We start from the raw sequence: 24,251 nt of genomic DNA on the forward strand, positions 1-24,251 counted from the left end.
GGCTGGGACCTTGGTTATCCTCCGCATAGCCTCTTCCTCCAGCAGGCTGGTACAGTGTTGTTCACATAGTGGTTTTAGAACTGTAAGAGCTGGAAGAGAAGACGTGCTTTGATATATAAGCCCATTTGCTTTCTGTCCCATTGCCAAAGCAAATTATACAGCCACATCTAGAATCATTGTGTAACCAGACTACCTAGAGGCACGGATGTAGATACGGTGGGGAATTAAGACATTTCTGCAAGCAGTCTTAACACAATTTGGATATGAACAATTTCATGCCAATAAATTTGAAAACTTAAGTGGAGTAGACCATTTCCCAGTGGAAAAAATAATAATTTACACTAAAAAGCAATGAAAAAATCTCAGTAGATCTCAAAATAATGAAAGAGATTAAATCAGTAGCCAAAATTTTACCCTTTCCCACTCACCTGAAAAAGAAAAGTTAACCTTACAGATTGAACTCCAGCAAGCAAGCTTCAAGGAACAGTTAATTTTAGCCTTATTAAATTATTTCAGAAAAAGTAAATAGGAAATACTTCCCAACTCATTTTATGAGGCTATCAAAATTAGAACCTCAGGAACCAGACCAAAACACCATGTGAAAAGATACTTACAAACACAGGTGAAAAAAGTTCTCAATAAAATAAAATATTTTTTTAATTTCAAGAAATGTATATCTTAGGTCTTATAAGATTATACATTTAACATTGCAAGGTTCTAAGTTTAACATTAAAAAATCAATTAGCACATTTACAGATGAAAGGGGAAAATTATATGTCCACTTCAATAGATGTAAAAGAAGCACAATTAAACATAATTAAGGCCCTATTTGTGGCTTAAAGAGATTTTTTAAAAGATTTTATTTGTTTATCTTTAGAGGGGAAGGGAAGGAGAGGGGGAGAGAACTATTAATGTTTGGTTGCCTCTCGTTTGTCCCCTACTGGGAACTGACCTGCAACCCAGGCATGTGCCCTGACTGAGAATCAAACCGTGATCATATGATTCGCAGGCCCACACTCAATCCACTGAGCTACACCAGCCAGGGCTGAAAATTTTTAAATGGATAAAATTCTAAGAGATGTTAAAAATTATAAGAGATTTTAAAATTAAGTATGTTACATATATCAAAGTACAATTCATAGATTTTTTTAAATTTTGAAACACTTTCAGACTTGCAGTTTCAAATTTAAATTTGCACGATACTACAAAAAACTTGATAACACCCTCATTCAGCCTCCCAGTTTCCTTGATTATTAGCATTTTCTGTATTTGCGTTACTCTATAATTTTTATGTACATATACATTTTTTTCCTTGAACCAGTTAAATTGCAGGCATTATGCCTATTATGCTTAATGCATCCATTGATACTTCATAAAAGCATACTTTCCTAAGTAATCACAGTATATGTGTCAGATTAACATAGATAAATTTTTACTATCAAATTTGTAGACCCAACTCATATTTGCTAATTATTCCTGATAATATCCTTTATAAATCCAAGATCCAAACCAGGATTAGACATTGTAGTTAGTTCTCATGTTTCTTTAGTTTTTTTCTTACCAACCTCAGTTTTTACCTTCTGAGTAGTTTTAAGATACTAATATTTTAATATTAATAATTAATTTAATATTTTAAAAGTAATTTTTTTGTAGAAGGACAGATTTGGGTGTGTTTTACTTTTCTTAGGTGATTGTTGTTTTTATTATTTTGGTTAGGAATACCACAGAAGTGATATTGTTTTCTCAGTTCATCAGACCAGAAGGCACAGTTTTATTTTTTCCTTTATCCCTGATCATAACCTTTGTCACTTGTTCAAGGTGCTGTTTGCCAGGTTTTCCCTGTGTAAATTAATAACTATTTTGCGAGTATCCACTCGAGAGTATAATATATTAATGCATGACTTTTAATATTTGTGGGCTGTTAATTTAAAACTAAAATTATTTGAAGTTACTAAAGTATGTTATCATATAAGTGGAAGTTGCTAATCTTCCATTAGCATATATTAATAAACATCAGTTTGTCCTAACATGCTTACTCATACATAGCACAAAGTAAATGCCATGTAGATTAACCAATAAGCTTCAGATTTCTAGTTTTAACTTTTATTTCTAGTTTTAACTTTCTATTTGATATGCATTTTAACATGACTATTAATGCCTCTTTAATTTTCTATTATAATCAAACACTTCAGTAAATATTGTACCAAAGACTGTGTAGTATGCCTTTTGAAATTTTAAGTTGAAAAGCATCTTAGAAGTCATTTATTCAATCTTTATCTAATTTATTTTGTCTTCATTCTATACATAAACTAAAAGCTTAGAGAAAATTGATGATTTACCCTGTTTATATATTTTATGAAATGGCACAGGTTGCCATTACAAACAGTTGGAATCCCATAAAATTTAGAAATGTATTTGCTAGTAGAGAATTTTTTTTTGTAAAAGCCAAATAAGAGGAGCCTAAATCTGAGATTATGACAAGTAGGTGGCATTTATGATAGTGAATTCTTATTCCCCGCTGTCCCAACAAGAGACAAACTGCACTGAACTCCTTTTCATTAAGCTGACTTCCTAGCAGATTGCTTCAGGCAACCATTACCAATAAGTAGATGAAAGCTAGCATACTAATTGGAATGTATTTACTAGACTTTATTATAATAATAATGCATCCCTAAATTTAAATCTTCATTAAAGATTGGGAAGGATAGTATTGGTTAAAACAGTTGGTGCTTAATAAATAGTATATGTGTGTGTATGAAATTCTATTATCCTTATGTAGAGATCAAGTTTCTTTAACAATTGCCTGAAAGTTTAAATAATTCTAATGGAATTTTTATTATCAGTACCATTATGACTTCTTAAACTCTTTATTGCTTGCCTTTCAGAACAAAAGAGATGAACACTTACTGAAAAAAAGGAATGTTCCCCAAGAAGAAAGTTTAGAAGATTCAGATGTTGATGCTGATTTTAAAGCAGTAAGTTACCTTGTTCTTATAAAGTGTTTTTGATATAGTTTTTGTAATACGCAGAAAATTTTATTTTTATTATTTTTTTAAATTTTTTTCTAGATTTTATTTATTTATCTTTAGAGGGGAAAGGAAGGGGAGAGAGAGAGAGAGAGAGAGATCAATGTATGGTTGCCTCTTGTGAGTCCCCTGCTGGGAACTGGCCTTCAACCCAGGCATGTGCCCTGACTGGGAATCAAACCACGATCGTGTGGTTCGCAGGCCCATGCTCAATCCACTGAGCTACGCCAGCCAAGGCTTGATTTTTAATCTAAAATCAATTGTACAATGATAAAGTATATTACTTATAATTTAATAAACTATTTAATAAGTACAATTTTGCTAACAAACTCATTGCTGAATTATCTTTTCTTTCTTTTTAAGCAAAATGTAACCCTAGAAGCTATATTGCAGGTAAGTTATTAATTTAATACTTATTTTGAAATATTTTGAAATTGATTTTTTAAAAAAATTTTGAAATTTACATTTCATGTTGCAGAATGCCACAAGTGATAACCCAGTGGTCCAGTTGAGTGCTGTCCAGGCTGCAAGGTAAATATTAATTTGTCCAGAGAGAGAAGTTACATCACACGTAAGATATCTTAGCAGATTGTCTAGTAGTAGTAGTACATTGTTACTTCTGTTCATAGTATGAAAATTATAACAACCCTCTTATATATTTTTTTTCTAGAAAACTATTATCCAGTGACAGAAACCCACCAATTGATGACCTAATAAAATCTGGGATTTTACCAATTCTAGTCAAATGTCTAGAAAGGGATGATAAGTAAGTATGGATTTGATTGTTGTCTCTTCCCTTTTTTCAGTTAACTGAAAATTTAAGAGTTTTATTTAACCATTGGGTTCAGTTTGGTTTTACATTTATATTATTATTTATTATGTATTTTCATGTAATCATTCTGCCATTATATTCAACAGACCTAAAGTGCCTCTTTTTTGTTTGTAAAGTGTGCATATATTTTCTAGGAAATTTTTAGCTTCTCTTTAGTCTTTTCTAACTTATCTCAAATATTTAGTGTTCATTTATTACTGTTTTTTTAAATAATATTTTAAAACAAGCCAAATGGTGTTTGACTCACTCTTTGCTTATGAGTCTATATATTGAATAACCTCACGACTGAGTCAAGATGAATGATTTCCAGAACTGAGTAGCTCTTTCTTGGGAATATTCCAGCTGATCCATCGATCCCCTTCGAAGTCTTTAACATGATTAGTTGTCCAACATCATGCTTTTTATTTGTATAAATTAAAAATAAGGCAAGTTATACTTTTACAAAATAGAAAGGAAAGAACACCACTTGGTATCTTTTGAGTTATTAGCCCCATTTCTGTTAGTGTTTCAAGATATCCTGATATACTTAAACCTCATCAATTTGTATTAAATGGGGAGAATATAAGTTTGAACTCCAGGAACTTTAGAACAAATGCTGATTTTGCATTTTAGAACATTTAAACTAAAATTCTTTAACAAGATTTCTTTATTTCTTTATTTTTTAAAAAATATTTTTTAAGATTTTATTTATTTAGTTTTAGAGGGGAAAGGAAGGAGAGAGAAAGATCAATTACAGTTGCCTCTTGTGAGTCCCCTGCTGGGAACTGGCCTGCAACCCAGGCATGTGCCCTGACTGGGAATCAAACCACGATTGTGTGGTTCGCAGGCCCATGCTCAATCCACTGAGCTACACCAGCCAGGGCAACAAGATTTCTTTAAATAAAAATAAGTTTTACTTCAGCTGTTTAAAAAATATTTTGTATTTTTTTTCTATCTCTACCTTTAGGGTCTTCTTTGTTCTTGATCCACTTCTCTTTCTTCATCATATTTCCCTTTTCAGTTTTTGGCATAGACTCATTCTGTGGATGTGTCTGTGAAACATAATATATATGCAGAAAAATATGGTAAATATATATATCTGTGTAACTACTATCCAAAGCAAAGATAGAAAATTGTCAGTGGTTTCTGTCTGACTCTATGGATTTGTTATGTAAAATATTTTTATAATATAAAAGACCATTGACTTTGGACCCAGATTTAATTCCAGGGTTTGCTGTTGACCAAAACTCAAGGGGCTTTTGAGCCTCAGATAACCTTATCTATAAAAATTAGGTGGTGGAGGGAGATCCAAAAGTGATGGCAAACTAAGTGGAAACTACACTCACTTCCTCACAGGACCAGTCAGGAATTACAGTTAAATTATAGAATAATCATCCTGAACAACCAATTAAAGACTGGGTGAAGAGAAGTCTTATAACCAAAGTTTTACCCCCAAAAAACAAAACAAAAAACATCTAGACTGGTAGGAAGGGCAGAGAAACAAAAATGAATGGTCCCAGTGCCATGGGCAGCAGCTAAGGATCCAGAAGGATATCTCAGCTATGGGGGGGTTTCCTCTGAGAAGCATGAATTCAAAACCACAAGTCAGGCTCTTTAGCACAGAACACCAGAGCCGGGAAGGGGTGCTCACATAACATCTTGCTGTGCAAAGCAGTGGGATTTCTGTCCACCAGGGAAAGAGGGAAGTCCACTAGAGACAAAGCACACTCTCAGAGTTCCAACATACTAAATTTTGTTCACAGCCACTCACCCTGGGCACTGGCAGGAGAATGGAGCATACTAGTGTCACATGAGTAAAGTCTGGGGTTTGTGGCTCTGGGGAGACAACTGAAGGGATAGTTGCCAAGATCACTATGCTGAGTCATTCTCCCATACCACAGACATCATCTTTCTTAGGTGGAGCACTCTCCTCTATGTGGCATCAGCCTGGGAGAAAATAATAGCCTGACCCTCAGGACTCTGTGTTGCCCTATCTGTGGAGCTTATGCCCTGCTGAAGAGTATGGCAAGGGGCTTTTTCAGTGACTGAGCCTAACAGGCAGTCAGCAGGTGGAAGCAGAAGGAGGTGGGTATCAGGTTACCTCATGACTTTTGCTGACCTGCTCTGAGGCCTCATGCTATAAGACTTGATGCACAGTGTAGTCCTGCATGTACCAAGGCCCAGTAGAGGCAGCCACAAGCTGTGGATCACTTTGCAGGCCAGTCGTAAGCAGTGTCATGCATTGGCATGCACCAGAGGCCCTCCCAAGAGGACCAACACACCCAAAGGCCAGTTTGAGACAACATCAGAGCAGATTCCAATAAGCTTCACAAAGCAGCATATCCAAAGGGAGATCTCGGCAGGCAGGCACTAAGCCCTGCTGAGATAAAGTCTACTTTTTGTGGTTAGCACTTGCAAAGCAGCTTCCATCACATGGTAGGGGTTAAGCCTCAAAGTCAACCAGCCTGAGTATCCATCCCACACATGAAATGGCCAATAACAGTCAAGAGTCAGTTAAAACAAGAGGGCCCGCGTGATACATACAAGGGACACATCTGGAGCATCCAGCTCAGAATATCAAGAATATTGCACCACAGGACATGTGATACATAAAGCCACCCCATGAAGACTGAGAGTCATAGCGGATCTATCTTTTTTAAAAATACATTTTATTGATTTTGCTATTACAATTCTCCTAACCTTTACCTATTTTTCCACCTCCACCCCATACCCCTATACCCTCTTGCAATCACCCTCTTAGTTCATGTCTGTGGATAATGCATATAAGTTCTTTGGCTACTCCATTTCTTATACTGTTCTTAATATCCCTCTGTCTATTCTGTAACTTCCTATTTGTACTTCTTTTTTTTTTTTAAATTTATTTTTAGAGAGAGGGAAAGGGAAGGAGAAAGTGGGAGAGAAACATCAGTGTGTGGTTGCCTCTTATGTATCCCCTACTGGGGACTTGGCCTGCAACCCAGGCATGTGCCCTGACTGGGAATCGATCTGGCAACCCTTTGCTTCACAGACCCACGCTCAATCCATTGAGCTACACCAGCCAGGGCCTATTTGTACTTCTTAATCCCTGCACCTTTCCCCCCATTCTCTCCCTTCCCCTTCCCAGCTGATAGTCTCCAAATGATCGCTATATTCATAATTCTGTTTCTGTTCTGCTTGTTTGCTTGGTTTGTTTTTTAGATTCAGTTGTTGATAGTTGTGAATTTATTGCCATTTTTATGTTCTTAGTTTGGTTTTCTTTTTCTTAAATAAGTCGTGAATTTATTGTCATTTTAATGTTCTTAGTTTTGATTTTCTTTTTCTTAAATAAGTCCCTTTAACGTTTCATATAATAACGGCTTGGCAATGATGAACTCCTTCAGCTTTACCTTGTCTGGGAAGCACTTGATCTGCCCTTCAATTCTAAACGATAGCTTTGCTTGATAGAGTCATTTAGGTAGCAGGTCCTTGTTTTTCATCACTTTGAATACCTTTTGCCAGTCCATTCTAGCCTGCAAAGTTTCTTTTGAGAAATCCACAGACAGTCTTATGAAAATGCCTTTGTAGGTAACTCTGCTTTTTTCTTACTACTTTTAAGACTCTCCCTTTATCTCTAACCTTTGGCATTTTAAATATTATGTGTCTTGGCGTGGTCTTCATTGGCATCCATCTTATTTGAGATTCTGTGCTTCCTGGACTTGTATGTCTGTTTCCTTCACCAAATTAGGGAATTTTTCTTTCATTATTTATTCAAATAAGTTTTCAATTTTGTGTTCTTTCTGGTCTTCTTCTAGCACCCCTGTGATTCAAATGTTGGTACATTTGAAGTTGTCCCAAAAGCTCCTCACCCTATCCTCCCTTTTTAAAAATTCTTTTTTCTTCTTGCTGTTATGATTAATTTTTTTCCTCCTTTTGTTCCAAATCATTGATTTGATTCTCTGCTTCATCTACTCAACTGTTGATTCCTTGTAAACTTTTCTTTATTTCACTTAGTGCAACCTTAATTTCTACCTGTATCTGTTTTATGCTGTTGAAGTACCAGTGAGTTCCTTGAATATCGGAATAACCAGTGTTTTGAGCTCTGTATGTGATAGATGGCTTATGTCCATTTTTTCCTGCAGTTTTGTTTTTTTCATTTGGGCCATATTTCCTTGTCTCCTCATTTTGACAGCCTCCCTGTGTTTGTTTCTATGTATTAAATAGATCTGCTTTCACTCCCTGTCTTAATAGTGTGGCCCAATGTAGAAAAGTGCACCCATAAGTAGGATGGGGCAGAGACATAGGTAATTGCCTGGGCAGGGCAACCTGTGTGACCCATGTTGATGGTGTCTCAGATATGGTATCTGTACTTTGTGGCTCTGAGCCCTGCTCAGAAAAGGGAAATTGGCTGCTGCCTGGCAGTGGAGTTTTGTCTGGGAAGAAGCTATCTCCTGGCACTAGCCCTGATGCCAAACTTCATGTGGCATCAGGTGCCCTTTTTCTTCCCATGTGGCACTGGTGCTCTTCAACTTGCTGCCCATCCTAAGTCTGTTGCAGACCCTTTGAGAGGGGACATCTGAGCATCCTGCAGTTTCTTCTGCCACCTCAGCCCCCACTATTTCTGCAACCAGAGATGAAGAGGAGTTATATTCCTGGTACTTGAAGTCAGGGCTGGGGCCTGGTGTGGGGCTGGCATCCATAGCTCCCAAGATATTCCACCTGATTTTTATCCACCACATGTGGCTGTGAGAATGTATATTCCATGTCTATGCCTCTCCTCCCCTCCAACCTGAGTGAATATGAGTTCCTTAATTCCTTCAGACTTCCATACAGCTTTATTTTCTGACCATTCTGGGTGGTAGTTGTTTTGTAGTTTAGTTGTACTTTTTGCTACAGTTATACAAGGAGGAGAGCAGTATATACCTATGCCTCCTTCTTAACCAGAAGTCAGGAGATCCATCAATACTTTGAAAACAACACAGAAGCAGCCAGAAGGAAAAGACAGAGAAACAGGCCCAAAATGATACAGCAGGAGAAATATTCAGGAAAAAGAACTAAATAAAATGGAGGCAAGCAATTTATCAGATACAGAGTTCAAAGTAGTGATTCTAAGGATGCTCAACAGCATGAAAAGGACTTACAAAGTCATTGAAGAGTCAGAAATGAAAAATACAGTATCTGAAAGGAATAAACAGTAGGTTGGAAGAAGCTGAGGACAGAATTCAGCAATTTGGAATACAAAGTAGAAAACAACACCAAATCTGAGCAGCAAAAAGAAAAAAAATTAAAATGTGGATAGTTTAAGGGTCAATATGAAGCATAACAACCTTTGCATCATAGATATACCAGAAGGAGAAGGGAGAGCAAGTGATTGAGAATGTATTTGAAGAAATAATGACTGAAAACTTTCCTAAACTGGGAAGAAAGAGACACAAGTCTGGGAAGCATAGAGTCCCAAACAAGGTAGACCCAAAGAAGCCCACTACAAGACATATCATAATTAAAACAGCAAAAGTAAAAGACAAAGAATCTTAAAAACCACAGGAGAAAGACAGTTACCTACAAGGGAACTCCCATAAGACAATGAACTGATTTATCAACAAAAACATTTCATGCCCAAGTGGACTGGCATGAAATATTCAAAGTGATGAAAAGCAAGGACCCACAACCAAGATATTTTACACAGCAAGGTTGTCATTTAAAATCGAAGAAGAAAAATGCATTGCAGACAAAAAGAGCTACAAGAATTTGTTGCCACTAAGCCAGTATTACAGGAACTGTAATGGCCTGTTTTACAGAAAAGAAGAATGAAAAAAAGGGGAACATAGTTACAATAATAAAATAGAAATAAATATGTACCTATCGATAACACTTTAAATATTATCATAAGTTATCACTTTATTTTTTATTTTATTTTATTTTATTTTATTTTTTAAAAATATATTTTATTGATTATACCATTACAGTTGTTCTATTCCCCCCCTTCAATCCCTTGCACCTGCACCCTCCCTCCCCCACCATTCTGCCCCCCTTAGTTTATAACCACGTGTCTCAAGTTCTTTGGATTCTATATTTCCCCCACTATTCTCGCCCTCCCCCCTATCTATTTTCTACCTACCATCTATGCTATTTTCTGTGCCTTCTCCCCCTCCTATCCCCCTGTTTCTAACCCTCCATGTGTTCTTCATTTCTATGGTTCCTCTCCTGATCTAGCTGTCCTCTTGGTTTGCTTTTGTTTTAGGTGTGGTTGTTAATAGCTGTGTGTTTGCTGTCCTTTCACTGTTAATATTTTTCATCTTCTTTTTCTTATATAAGTCCCTTTAGCATTTCATATAATAAGGGCTTGGTAATGATGAACTCCTTGAACTTGACCTNCTATTGGTTTCCTGTGCATCTCCCTTCATTTCAATTAGTTTAGCCTTCATATATTCCTCTAATTTGTGACTTTGTTCCTCTAATTTGTGACTATAATCTACCAGTTCTGTGAGCATCCTGATAAATAGTGTCCTGAATTGTGCTTCTGAGAGGCTGGCAATTTCTTGGTCGCTGAGAGTTATTGGCTCTTGGACTTTGAGTTCTTCTTGTGCCATCTTTCGGGTTGTTCGTGCCTGTTCCATAGCAGGATCAGAGCCCTAAAATGTTCACTAGAACAGGGCAACTAAGTCGCTGGGTTGTGACGCTGTATGTGGGGGCGGGGTCAAAGAGGGACTATGGCGTCCTGTCCGCCGCCTGCCGCCAAGGCCCTCACCGGTGCCGCAGTTGCTGCCGTCACCGGGCCCACGCATTTCGTCCCACTGCTCGAGAGTGTGCCACCGCCGTCAGCCCTTGCCCCCTGGGGCCTGTGTGGTCTGTCTCACTGTGCGTGAATATGCGCCCGCAGTCTGCCCCGCACCCCAACTGGTTCTCGTCTGCCTGCGCGCCTGGGTCGGGGGCCCTGTCCTGCCCGACCCTGCTCGCTGCTGGCTCCGCCCCTCTTACCGTCCCCGTTGAATGGTTAGATGTAGTCGGACTTCCGTATAATTCAATTTTCTGTCCTTTGGTTGTGTCTTTGTTTCTCCAAACCTTTGTTTTATTCAAACTTGGTTGTGGGAGAAGGCACAGTGTTTCCACCTATGCCTCCATCTTGGCGGAAGTCCAAGTTACCACTTTAAATGACTTAAGTGCATCAATCAAAAGGCATAGGGTAGCTGAGTGGATAAGAAAACAGACTCATGTATACACTGTCTACAAGAAACCCACCTCAGAATGAAAGATATACATAGACTAAAATAAAGCAGTGGAAAAACATAATTCATGCAAGTGGAAATGAAAAAAAAACTGGGGTAGCAATACTTATATCTGACAAATAGACTAAACAAGAGACAAACAAAGATACTATGTAATGAGAAAGGGATTATCAGCCCCAAAAGAGGATATAACCCTTGCAAACATTGATGTACCCCAAATATGACCACCTTGATGGACATAAAGAAAAGACCGTCAATACTACAATCATAGTAGGAAATTTTAACACCCCATTGACATCATTGGCTTGATCTTCCAGACAGAAAATCACAGAGGTAGTGGCCTTAAATGACACACTTGAACAGATGGATATAGTTGATATCTTCAGAGCATTTCACCCCAAGCAACAAAATATACCCTCTTTACAAGAATATATGGAACATTTTCTAGCAGAGATTACATATTAGGAACAAAACAAGTCTCAAATCATATCAAACATCTTTTTTGACCATAATGATGTGAAAAGAAAAATCACACACACAAAAGATGGAAATACAACGGCATGTAGGCTAAATAACATGTTACTACACAATAAATGAGTTAAGAATGAAATCAGTGAATAAACAAAAAATACTTTGTAACAAATGAAAATGAGAACACAACAACCCAAAAGTCTGTGGGACACAGCAAAAGCAGTTCTAAAAGGGAAATTCATAGCATTACAGGCTTATCTAAAAAAATAAGGAAAATCTCAAATAAACAATTTAATTTTACACTTACAGGAGCTGTGAGCCTGTAAGCCTCACACTTAAGCCCTGTGAGCCTTTTACTTACAAGTAAAAGGCCATAATAAATATCACAGCAGAAATAAATGAAATAATCTAAAAAAACACAATATAAAAGATCAGTGAAACCAAGAGCGAGTTGTTTGAAAAGATAAACGAGGTTGACAAACCTTTAACCATACTCATCAAGAACAAGAGGACCCAAATAAATAAAATCAGAAATGAAAGAGAAGTAATAACTCACACCACAGAAATACAAGGGATTGTAAGAAAATACTACAAACAACTATATACCAACAAATTGGACAATTGTGATGAAATGGATAAATTCCTAGAAACACATAATTTTCCAATACTGAATCAGGAGGAATCAGAGAACCTGGATAGATAGATCACAATTAGTGAAACTGAAGTAGTAATTTAAAAAAAACACACACAAAAAACAGCTATCTGTCTCCAAGTATCCCAAGGAATTCAAGAGGAGTGAAGACTCCCAAGCTAGACCAGCATTATTCTAATTCTAAAACCAAATAAAGACACTATGTAGAAAGAAAAGTATAGGCCAGTATTCCTGATGAACATAGATGCTGAAATCCTCAACAAATATTAGCAAACCAGATCCAGCAGTGACATTTAAAAGATCATAACATGAACAAGTGGTATTTATTTTGAAGATGCAAGTTTGATACAATATCAGCAAATCAATATACATGATAACACCATATAAACAAAATAAAGGATAAAAACCACATAGTCATATCTTTAGATGCAGAAAAAGCATTTGATATAACCAACAACCCACTTACAATAAACTTTTAGCAAAGTGGGAATAGATGGAACATGCCTCAGCATAATAAAGTCTGTATATATCAGATCCACAGCAAACATCATACTCAATGGGCACAGACATTTCCCTTAAGGTCAGGAAGAAAACAGGGATGTCTGCTTTCACCACACTTCAACATAGTACTGAAAGTCCTAGCCACATTGTCCTAGATCAGACAAGAAGAAATAAAAGGCATCCAAACTGGAAAGGAAGAAGTAAAGCTCATTATTTGCAGATGATATGATACTGTATATAAACCCTAACGATTCCACAAAAAAAACCCACCAGAACTGATTAATGCATTTAGTAAAGTAGCAGGATACAAAATAAATATCCAACAATCAGCTGCATTTTTATACACCAGTAATCAACTATCAGAAAGAGAAACTAGAAATAATCCCATCCACAATTGCTTCAGAGGGATTAAAACACCTTGCAATAAAATTATCTAAGGATGTGAAAGACTTATCCTTGGAAAGCTATAAAACACTGAAGAAAGAAATGTTAGAAGATACAAATAAGTAGTAGCATATTCTATGTTCGTGATTGGAAGAGTTAACATCATTAAAATGTCCACACTACCCAGAGCAATCTGTATATTCAACACAATTCCTATCAAGACACCAGTAGTGTATTTCACTCAACAAGAACAAATATTCCCAAAATGTATATGGAATCAAAAGATCCCAAATAGCCACAGCCTTGTGAAAGAATATTAAAATTGGAGGAATCACAATACCTGATATCATCCTATACTACAAGGCAACTGCAATCAAAACAGCATGGTGTGAGGCATAAAAAGAGATCAGGATCAGTGGAACAGGATAGAGACCTACAAAATAAACCCATGCCTTAATAGTCAATATTTGTTAAAGGAGGTGGATACATACAATTGAGGTACAGATACTCTATTCAATAACTGGTGCTGCGAGTATTGGACAGATATGTGTTCCCCCAAAATGAAACTAGATCTGCCTCTTACATCATACATGAGAATAAACCTAAAATGGATTAAAGATCTAAATTTTAGACTCAAAACCATAAAAATCCTAAAAGAAAACATGGACAGGAAAATCTTGGACATTTCTTTTTATTGATTATGCTATTACTGTTGCCCCAATTTTTTTCTCCCCTTTATCACCCCTCTGCCCTGTACCACCCCCGCACCATCCAGCATTCTCCTCACCTCAGTTCATGTCCCTGGGTTGTACATACGAGTTCTTTGGCTTCTCTATTTCCTATACTATTCTTAACTTCACCCTGTCTATTTTATGCCTACCAATTAATGCTGCTTATTCCCTGTACCTTTCCTCTCCCCATTCTCTCCCATTCCCTCTCCACTTATAACTCTCCATGTGATCTCCATTTCTTTGATTCTGTTACTACTCCATTTGTTTGCTTAGTTTGATTTTGTTTTTAGGTTTGGTTGTTGATAGTTGTAAGTTGTCATTTTACTGTTTTTGATCTTCTTTTAATTCTTAAATAAGTCCCTTTAACATTTCCTATAATAAGGGCTTCATAATGATGAACTCCTTTAACCTGTCCTTATCTGAGAATCACTTTATCTGCCCTTCCATTCTAAATTATACCTTTTCTGGGTAGAGTAATCTTAGATGTAGGTCCTTGCCTTTCATGATTTTGAATACTTCTTTCCAGCCCCTTCCTGCCTGCAAGGTTTCTTTTGAGAAATCAGCTGATAGTCTTATGGGCACTCCTTTGTAGGTAACTGTCTCTTTTTCTCTTGCTGCTTTTAAGATTCTCTCCTCTTTAATCTTGGGTAACTTAATGATGCAGTGCCTTGGTGTGTACTTCCTTGGGTCCAATTTCTTTGGAACTCTTTGGGCTTCCTGGAAGTCTACTTCTTTTGCCAGATTGGGGAAGTTTTCTAATATTATTTTTTCAAGTAAGTTTTTAATTTCTTGGCCTCCTCTTCTTCTGGCACCCCTGGGATTTGGGTGTTGGGTCACTTAAAGTTATCCCAGAGGTTCTTAAGCCTCTCCTCATTTTTTTGAGTTCTTATTCCTTCATTCTGTTCCAGTTGGATGTTTATTTCTTCCTTCTGGTCCAAATTGTTGATATAAGTCCTGATTTCTTTCCCTTCACTGTTGGTTTCTTGTATATTCTTCCTTATTTCACTTTGTATAGCCTTCAATTCTTATTTCATTTTGTGACTGAGCTCAATTGCTGGGACTTCCCTGCCTGGATGTAGAAGCTGTAACCCCCCCATGGCTAAGGCTGAGTGAGAGACCTTGGGAACATAAGCTGTAAGGAGACAAATCTTATCTTCTTTGTAGGGGTGCTTCCTCTGCCCCCTTTACTTCACCCTGCTTGGCCCTGAGTGGATGACTGGTTAGCCAAGGACAGGTAAGATTTCTCAAAGGAGGGATGACCTAAGACAGTCATGGTCACACAGGGGCACTCGGAAAAGGACTTGGGGAGCTATAGAGAAAGCAGGTGATGGGCCCTCCCCCATTCAGCTTTGACATAGCTTGAGTCCTCTGTCTTCAAGAAGTCTCTTAATCTCTTGGCTGTCTTACTTCCCCTGCCTGACGTAAGCCTGAAACAACGCCAGAGCTGGGTGCAGCCCTGTGCTGGAAAGGGCAGGTTCCCTCAGGGGATCAGGCCTAAGAAAGAATGCATAAAATCCTGTGAAACCTGTGTTGCTAATACCCTCAATTTATTTTTTAATTTTTTAAAGATTTTATTTATATTTAGAGGGGAAGGGAAGGAGAGAAGGAGAGAAACATCAATGTATGGGTGCCTCTCGTGAGTTCCCTGCTGGGAACTGACCTGCAACCCAGGCAGGTGCCCTGACTGGGAATCGAACCGCAATCGTGTGGTTTGCAGGCCCGTGCTCAATCCACTGAGCTACACCAGCCAGGGCCTAATACCCTCAATTTAAATAGTAAGGGTCCAAGCCTGAGTTTGTTTCCCCAAAGTTTTGTGGCCCTTTAGCTATCTGACCCTGACTCAAAATAAGCCCTCAGAGATATCTAAATGTTATCTGTTGTTTGATCATCACTGCCTGGCAGTGATTGAGCTTTACATATATACCCTGTATTCCTATGCAAGTAAATGGAATAAAAGGCCATTGAGGAACAGCCTCCTGGCCCTTCTCCTTGGAGAAATCGGCCACCTTTCCTCCCCAAGCAGATTATGTCTTAGTGGACTTATTCTTATCCATGGTGGCCGGGGCGGGGGGCGGGTGGCTACTGGCAGAGCCCCCCCAACACTCAATTCTGTGAACAACCTGATTGATTACCAGTGCTTTGAACTCTGCATCAGATAGGTTAGCTCTCTTCTCGAAGCCTAGCTCCTTTTCTGGAGTTTTGATCTGTTCTTTCATTTGGGCCATATTTCTTTGTCTCAGCACACCTATTATGTTTTAAGGGGAAGAGCCTTAGGTATTCACCAGGTTGAGGCAACCCTCTTTACTGTGTTGTGACACTGTCTGTGGGGGAGGTGTCAGAGAGGGAACGATTCTACTCACTCATTCAGCTCTCGCCCCACTTTCCAATGAACTCTCCATTGAGACTGGGAGTTTCTCCTGCTTTTGCAACCCCCACAGGATTTTTCCACTAGAGGTTTTTGTTTTTTGTTTTTTTTAAGATTTTTAAAATTTATTTATCCTTAGAGGGAAAGGGAAGGAGAGAAGGAGAGGAGAGAAATATCAATGTAGGGTTGCCTCTCGTGAGTTCCCTGCTGGGAACTGGTCTGCAGTCCAGGCATGTGCCCTGACCGGGAATCGAACCGCGATCGTGTGGTTCGCAGGCTCACGCTCAATCCACTGAGCTACACCAGCCAGGGCTTGCTGGAGGTTTTAAGTCTTTAGTTTCCCAGTCAGCCAGCCCCCGTGGTCAGCTGCCTTGCCATGGGTCTTCCCCAACTGGCTGCCTATCTTCCACCCCTCTTAATGTTCTGGATGAACATTTCTTTAACTCCTTGGTCGTCAATTCCACCCAGTTTGACTTTCTGGAAGTTCTGGTTATTTATTGTTTTTAAATTGGTTGTTATTCTTTTTTTGGTTGCGCGAGGAAGTGAAGTGTTTCTACCTATGCCTCTATCTTTGCCAGAACATTTCGGATGTTTCTTGTAGCAGTGTTTTTTTCTGACTTCACCTCGGGCCAGGAAAAGAAAAAAAATTTAAATGAGACTACATCAAACTAAAAAGTTTTTGCACAGCAAGGGATACCATCGACAGAATGAAAAGACAACGCACTGAATGGGAGAACATTTCACCAGTGTTACATCTAATGAAGGGTTAAGTTCAAAATTTGTAAGGAAATTGTACAGCTGAATGCCAAAAAATGAACTACCCAATTTAAAAATGGGCAAATGTCCTGAAAGGACACTTTTCCAAAGATGACATACAGATAGCTGGTACATATATGAAAAGATGCTCAATGTCACTAATCATCAGAGAAATGCAAATTAAAACCACAATGAGGTATCACCTTGCATGTGTCAGAATGGCTATCATCAATAAATCAGCCCTGGCTGGTGTTGCAAAATGGGAGTGTTATCCTGTGAACCAAAAGGTTGTGGGTTTAATCCCCTTGGTCAGGGTGTCTACAGGAGGCAACCAATTGGTGTGTTTCTCACATCGATATTTCTCTTTCTCTCCTTCTTCCTTTCTCTCTAAAAAAATCAATGACAAAGTGTCCTTGGGCAAGGGTTTAAAAAAGAAAAATCAATCAACAGATGTTGGTGAGGATGTGGAGAAAAGCGAACCTTGGTGCACTGTTGATAGGAATGCAGATTGGTGTAGCCACTCTGTTTCTGCATTTTATTTATTTATTTTTCACATTTTTTATTGTTGTTCAAGTACAAGTATCTCCATTTTCCCCCCACCACTCTTCCTCACCCAGCCACCTCACTTCCCTCCCTCAGTCTACCCTCCTTTGGCTTTGTCCATGTGTCCTTTATACATGTTCCTGACAACCCTTCCCTCTTCCCCCTCATTATCTCCTCTCAACTCCCCTTTGGTTACTGTCAGTTTGTTCTTAATTTTGATGTCTCTGGTTCTGTTTTGCTTGCTTGTTTATTTTGTTGATTAGGTTCCACTTATAGGTGAGATCATATGGTATTTGTTTTTCACCACCTTGCTATGTGGCTTATTTCACTTAGCATAGTGCTCTGCAAATCCATCTGTGCTGTCACAAAGGGTAGGTAAGCCACTCTGGAAAGTAGTATGGAGCCCTGGGTGGTGTAGCTCAGTGGATTGAGTGCGGGCCTGTGAAGCAAAGGGTCACCGGTTCAATTCCCAGTCAGGGCACATGCCTGGGTTGCAGGCTAAGTCCCCAGTAGGGGATATGTGAGAGGCAACCACACATTGATATTTCTCTCCCACTTTCTCCTTCCCTTCTACTCTCTCTAAGAATAAATAAATAAAATATTTTTTAAAAAGAAAGCAGTATGGAGCTACCTCAGAAAATTAAAAATGGAACTGCCTATGACCTAGCATTTCCACTTTTAGGAATTTATTTGAAGAAACCCAAAACGTTAAGTGAGAAGATTAGGCACCCCTGTGTTCATTTCAGCATTGTTTTCTGTGGATAAGATTTGGAAGCAACACAAGTATCCATCAGTAGATGAATGGATAAAAAAAGCAGTGGTACATTTATGCAATGAAATACTGCTTGGACATTAAAGAGAAATAAATCTTACCCTTTGTGACAGCATGGATGGACCTGGAAAGCATTTTCTTAAATGAAATGAGCTAGTCAGAGAAAGATAAGTATGATATGATTTCATTCATGTGTAGAATTTAGTGAATAAAATGAACTATAAAGCAAAATGGTAACAAACTTGTAGATACAAAGCAGGTTGACAGCTACTGGAGGCAGAGGAGGGCAGAGGAAGATTGAATCACTCTATTCAATCACTGAATAGAGTGATTGAGCAAAAAAAGAGAAAAAAAATTCATGGACTTGGACAACAGTGTGATTGGTGATTGCCAGTGGAGGACTGGTGGGGGAAGAGGGAGGAGGAGATAGCATGGATAAATGGTGATGGACAGAGACTTGACTTGGACTAGTGAGCACAATACAGTGTACAGATTGTGTTTTAGAATTGTGCACCTTAAACCATACAAGTTTGCTTAATGTTACTTTAATAAATTTAATAAAAAATTCAAAACTAAAAAGAAAGCAAATTATAAAAATAAATATACCCAAAATGTGATAGTAAAAAATAAATTAGGTTATGTGTGCTGTCCCCTGTAACACACAGAAATAGGGCTAATGGGAATAGTTGTCTTAGGTTCTCTGTACAAACCAGCTCCACCTTGTCAAAGGTTTTTTATTTAATGTCACGCCGACATCAGATCCAGGGGTGCCATGTAAAGTACTTAATGTTCCTGAAAACACACAGCAGCCTTAAAGTTTGCAGCAGCAGAATTTATGGTTTCTGCAGCAGGAAATACAATTATTACCAATGATGGAATAGGAATAAATCCTACACAGACTGCTGGAAATGTTTTCAAAAAACATGGTTTAGGCCTGCAAATTATTGTTTGAGATTATTTGTAAAGTTGTTAGTATCTGCTACTTGGAAGATATGATTACCTTTCAAGAAAATATTGGTAATGTTTTGAACTGAAATTAGGCTTTTAAAATACTATGAATGGTTGATGAGATAATGAAAGGTGACTCTGTCCTTTCTAATTATTCTCACTCTTCATGTGAAGAGGGAATGCTTATACCTTGAGGGTACCATCTCCACAGATCTTTGCTACCTCATAGCTCGTACAGCTAGTCCATTGGCTGGGGGTGGGGCTGTCATAAATGGATTAGTCAACTGTGTTTTGTTGCCAGAGGATGCTTCTGAAAATTCTTTCTGAACATATTTGGGAAATTAAAATTCATTGAATTTTTTAAAATAAAGTGAAAATTAATTGGCTGTGAGTTATAGAAATAATATATACAAAACACTCTAACAAGTGTTTAAACACTTGTCAAACTTACAATAAATGTTCATTTATTGTTTATTCTTGCACTCATTATTTATTTATTTTTATATCTTCTCTTGTTTTTCCAATGATGTCTTCTGAGATTTTGCCTGGCTTTGTAATTTGATTTTTTTACAACTTTCTATTTTTTTTTATTTAAGACCCTCATTTCCCAGTATTTTGCCAAACCACTTAGTCTAGCTTAATAACCATTCTGGGACTGCATATACTGTCTCATCATCTTTGATCTTTTTCTTTTACTTCTCTGCCTCTGATACTTCTATTCCCTGCCTTTTGCCAAAATTCACTGTGTGGTTCTTGCCTTCTACTACATTTTCTCATGTGCCCCATCTCTTTAATCTCAGTGCTTGTATCTCTGATACTTATTCTCCTTAAACCTTTTCATACTTGGATTTCTCTAAAGTTTTAACAACCTCACTTTCTTTCTTCAACAACTACAGAGTGTTTTTCTACATTTCTATTTTTGGTTCTCCTTTGTTTTTGCTCACTACCACCGCCTCCCACCTTGATATTATGTTTAAAGGAATTTCTGTTCTTTCAGCTATGTATCCTAACTTAGTGTAGATAATTCCCTTTTAACAGGTCTCTCCTACATCAGCCTTTGACCTTTTAAAATTCATTCTGCATACCATGGCCTCCAACATTGTCTTTAGTTCTTTTTTCAGTTGCACTTTATATTTAGTATATCTATAGATAAAATGTCATGTTCTGAAGCTTGGAATTTGAGTCCTCTTCCCTCCTCACCCCCGCTCCATCAACACACACACAGACACACACACTTTTAGGTAACCTACCCTTCCAGTTTTATCCCCTGTTATATTCTTGTATACTTCCTTTGCTTCAGCTCTCATTGTGATAGTTCACCCATGAAACTTTTATTTGTATTTCCACCTATCCGTGTCTTTCATTATTCATATTTGAAAACTAGCTGTTTTTACCTTTGCGGGGTTTCATTATTTCAAATTATAATGATCTTGTCCTCTCAGCAAAATTAAGCAGCCTTATTATTATAAGTGTCTTATATTAATCTCAGTGTCTAAAGATGGTATGGAGTCACATGGGATCCTATCTTTAAGACTAGTCTCCTGAGGCTTTGGCAGTAATTCAAGTGAGATAATGAGGGCCTCAACTAGCAAGCAGATTGATATTAGGAGTGATGCTATAAATATAAGAAATATTTAGGAGGTAAAATTGACAGGGGTTATTGATCAGATGTTTGTGGAAGAGGAATGAGTCAAAGAAAAAATAACGATTGGCTAAATACTGCAACTACCAGTGATATAAAAAAGCATGTTCATAGTAACTGACTTTGGGAGCCAGTAAGACATTCAGGTGGAGATATGCAACAAGTGGTTGGATATTACCAGGTGAAAATCAGGGGCAACATAAAGGACAATGATATAGATCTACAGATCATAAATTTAAGTGGAAGTTCTGTGCCTAAACATCTTTATTTATTTATTTTTCCAGTCCTTCATTACAGTTTGAAGCTGCTTGGGCGTTAACTAATATAGCATCTGGAACTTCTGCCCAGACTCAAGCTGTTGTGCAGTCTAGTAAGTAAATTAGCTTCCTTATTCACTGGCTTTTTTTTTTTTTAAATAAAGACAAGAAAGTAGAGTTTTATTGTAATTTTATGTTGTAACATTTTGAAACTGGTTAATTTAATAAGCTACTTTTGATGATTATCATCTTTCCCATAGGTATCATTAATTGGTAATTAAATAATTTTAATTGTGGGTATTAAAATGTGAATAGACATTTATCTTTTTAGTCAGGGACCATCTCCTACTAGCAGGTTTTAAATTTCTGTTTCTGATAACTCAAAAGTTCTGAGTGGCTTATGCATTTTAGCTTGTTGTAACATATATATTTTTTAAAGTATGCCTACCTCAAGATGGGATAGCTGTTATTAATGTGTTGATAAGACTGACAAAAGTTTTTTGACAAAAGTGTGGAACACTAAACTGACTTTGGGTACTACTCAAGGTGATGTTAAGTCATATATGATGTAGCAACATTGAATCACGTAGTGAGGATACTACTCTTTTTTAGTTTTCTTTTTTAGATATTTTGATAATGTTTAGGAGACAGTTTCCCCTTAGATATTAGTTATACAGAACTGGAAGAGATTTTAGACTAGGACTTTTAATAGAGACTAGTAGGTATAACTTAAAGCAGTGTCATGTTTTCATTTTTAATTTTTTGGTTATCTTCTGTTTGTGGTAAGTGATACGGGTCTTCTGTTTATAAAGGTGAAAAATAAAATTAGTTAAATTTCAAATGTAAGTGAATTGAAACTTTCATACATTTCTGGCAAGAATATAAAATGGTACAGCTTTTTTTGAAAAACAGATTATCTCAAAAAGGTTAATCATAGAGTTACCATATGACACAGCTGTTCCACTAGTAGATGGAACCAAGAGATGGGAAACATGTCCATACAAAGCCTTGTACACAGATGTTTGAAGCAGATTTACTCATAATAGCCCCAAAATGGAAATTATTTCCATTATTTCTAATGGAAATAATCCCAATATCCATTAGATGATGAGTGGATAAAATGTGGTGCACAGTTTAATACTCTTCAGCAGTAAAAAAAAGCATGAAGTATGGATACATGCTATAACGTGGATGAACCTTAAAATTCTTATGCTAGGTGAAAGAAGCCAGGCACACAGAAAACATGCTGTACAATTTTAGCTCTATGAAATGTTTAGAAGAGGAAAATCTATGGAAAGAGAAAGAGATTAAAAGGTTGCCTGGGGCTGGGGAAATAGGCAGCAAGACTGCTGTGGGTACTGGATTTCTTTTGAGGGTGATGGAAATGTAAAATTAGATTGTGTTGATAGCTATACAACTCTATAAATACTAAAAACCATTAAATTGTACACTTAGATAAATTATATGTAAAGTATATCTCAATAAAGCTGTTAAAGGTATGATTCAACTTTAATTTAAATGTTGAGTAAATAATACAGGTAATGCCAGAGATACAGCAAAAAATCCTAGAGATAGTACATACACAACTAACTGAAATTTATGAAAAAGTGATCTGGCTTTTGCTTAGTTTTCTATTGATACCTGGAATGACTGTTATATGAATGTTTTAGAATTTGGGTTAATGTGAAAGTTATGTAAAGAGTAAGGATTGTAATGATAAATTCTTTTAAAATATAAGGTAGGCCTAATTTAGGAATAACCAGTTCTTTAGTTAATCCCATATCAGCAATTTGGATTACATTGACTAAAATATTATATTCTAAGGTTATGCATTTGGTGTAGGAATGCTTTCTTTTTTAATGCATTATAGGCAAAAAATTTAATGCATTATAGGAAAAATTTCTGCTGCTTGTTTTTAGTTAATGATTTAAAAGCAACTTTTATGTACTGTTAATTAGGTGTGTTACTTGAACATTACTATGAGAAATACTGAAATTGATTATTTTCAGGTTAGAAGTATTCACCCCATTTGTTCCATTCAGTGGGCAACTATCAAGTAACAGGTTTTATATATTTTACCAGCTTATTTAGGCTTAAAAATCTATAAACTCTTCACCATTTTGCAGTCTAAATATCAGCTTTTTTTAAAAAAAATAGATGCTGTGCCTCTCTTTCTGAGACTTCTCCACTCACCACATCAGAATGTTTGTGAGCAAGCAGTATGGGCTTTAGGAAACATTATAGGTAAGTTGCATTTAGGTTTGGAAAGACTTCAATTAAGAATCTTACTTAACTTTTTTTCTACATTGGCATAGCCATGACGCACTATGTTTCCTCTAATTTTAACCGGGGTTGACTATCTTTTTGCCTTATAAATACTCATTTGAAATGGTACCTCTTTGAAACAGGTATGCAATTTGCTGTCAAGATTGGTAGGTTAAATTTGTGTCCCCCACCAAATCAAAGTCTAGAGAAACAGCAAGTCTCAATGCCCTTGACTAATGGTGAGGAAACATAGAACATCAATGTCCCAACATGAGCCATTGCATACATTTCAGACTTTCTCATCCTGAATGTAATTTTTTTTAAATACAATTTTCATTTCTGTAGGTGATGGTCCTCAATGTAGAGATTATGTCATATCACTGGGAGTTGTCAAACCTCTTCTGTCCTTCATCAATCCCTCCATTCCCATCACCTTCCTTCGGAACGTCACATGGGTCATTGTCAATCTCTGCAGGAATAAGGACCCCCCACCGCCTATGGAGACAGTTCAGGAGGTAAATGAAGATTGCAAAGGCCAGATGGTATATTTTCCCTATGTTTATGCTTTAGATTTTCATGCACAGGGAATGTGATAATGCATATACTGATTTCATTGCAGGTATGAGAATTTTAAAGTAATATGTCTTTAAATTTTGACTCCTGTTAAAAATTTTTGACCTGAAAGAATGTCAGTCTACCCTAATTCTTATTTTTATGACTATTTTCATAAAAATAAAATACTAACAATTCAGAAAATGAAAAAAGTAAAATTTTAAAATTTTATTACTATATTGCATTGTTGATTTAACACTAAAAATAAGGGATTGATACATATAAAACTAGTGTACTTATTATATGCAAATATTCTTACATGAATTTGCATTAAGTCCAATTGAAATTTTTCTGATTACTAACAAAAGTGGTG

At 37.0% G+C, this 24,251-nt stretch overlaps 1 protein-coding gene across 2 annotated transcripts in view; it reads left to right on the forward strand.

Moving 5' to 3' along the window:
* The window catches only part of KPNA3 (karyopherin subunit alpha 3), a 125,697-nt gene that overhangs the window by 68,056 nt on the left and 33,390 nt on the right, over nt 1–24,251 (forward strand). For both annotated transcript variants that reach the window (XM_037061384.1, XM_037061385.1), the window contains 7 exons: nt 2,886–2,975; nt 3,390–3,419; nt 3,505–3,557; nt 3,697–3,792; nt 21,089–21,174; nt 23,219–23,305; nt 23,672–23,841. In XM_037061384.1, the coding sequence (XP_036917279.1) occupies nt 2,886–2,975; nt 3,390–3,419; nt 3,505–3,557; nt 3,697–3,792; nt 21,089–21,174; nt 23,219–23,305; nt 23,672–23,841 (612 nt within the window). The remainder of the gene's footprint in view (nt 1–2,885; nt 2,976–3,389; nt 3,420–3,504; nt 3,558–3,696; nt 3,793–21,088; nt 21,175–23,218; nt 23,306–23,671; nt 23,842–24,251) is intronic.

Source organism: Sturnira hondurensis, unplaced genomic scaffold, assembly GCF_014824575.4.
Source record: "Sturnira hondurensis isolate 20B ecotype Veracruz unplaced genomic scaffold, ASM1482457v3 Scaffold0013348, whole genome shotgun sequence".
NCBI classification, from domain to species: domain Eukaryota; kingdom Metazoa; phylum Chordata; class Mammalia; order Chiroptera; family Phyllostomidae; genus Sturnira; species Sturnira hondurensis.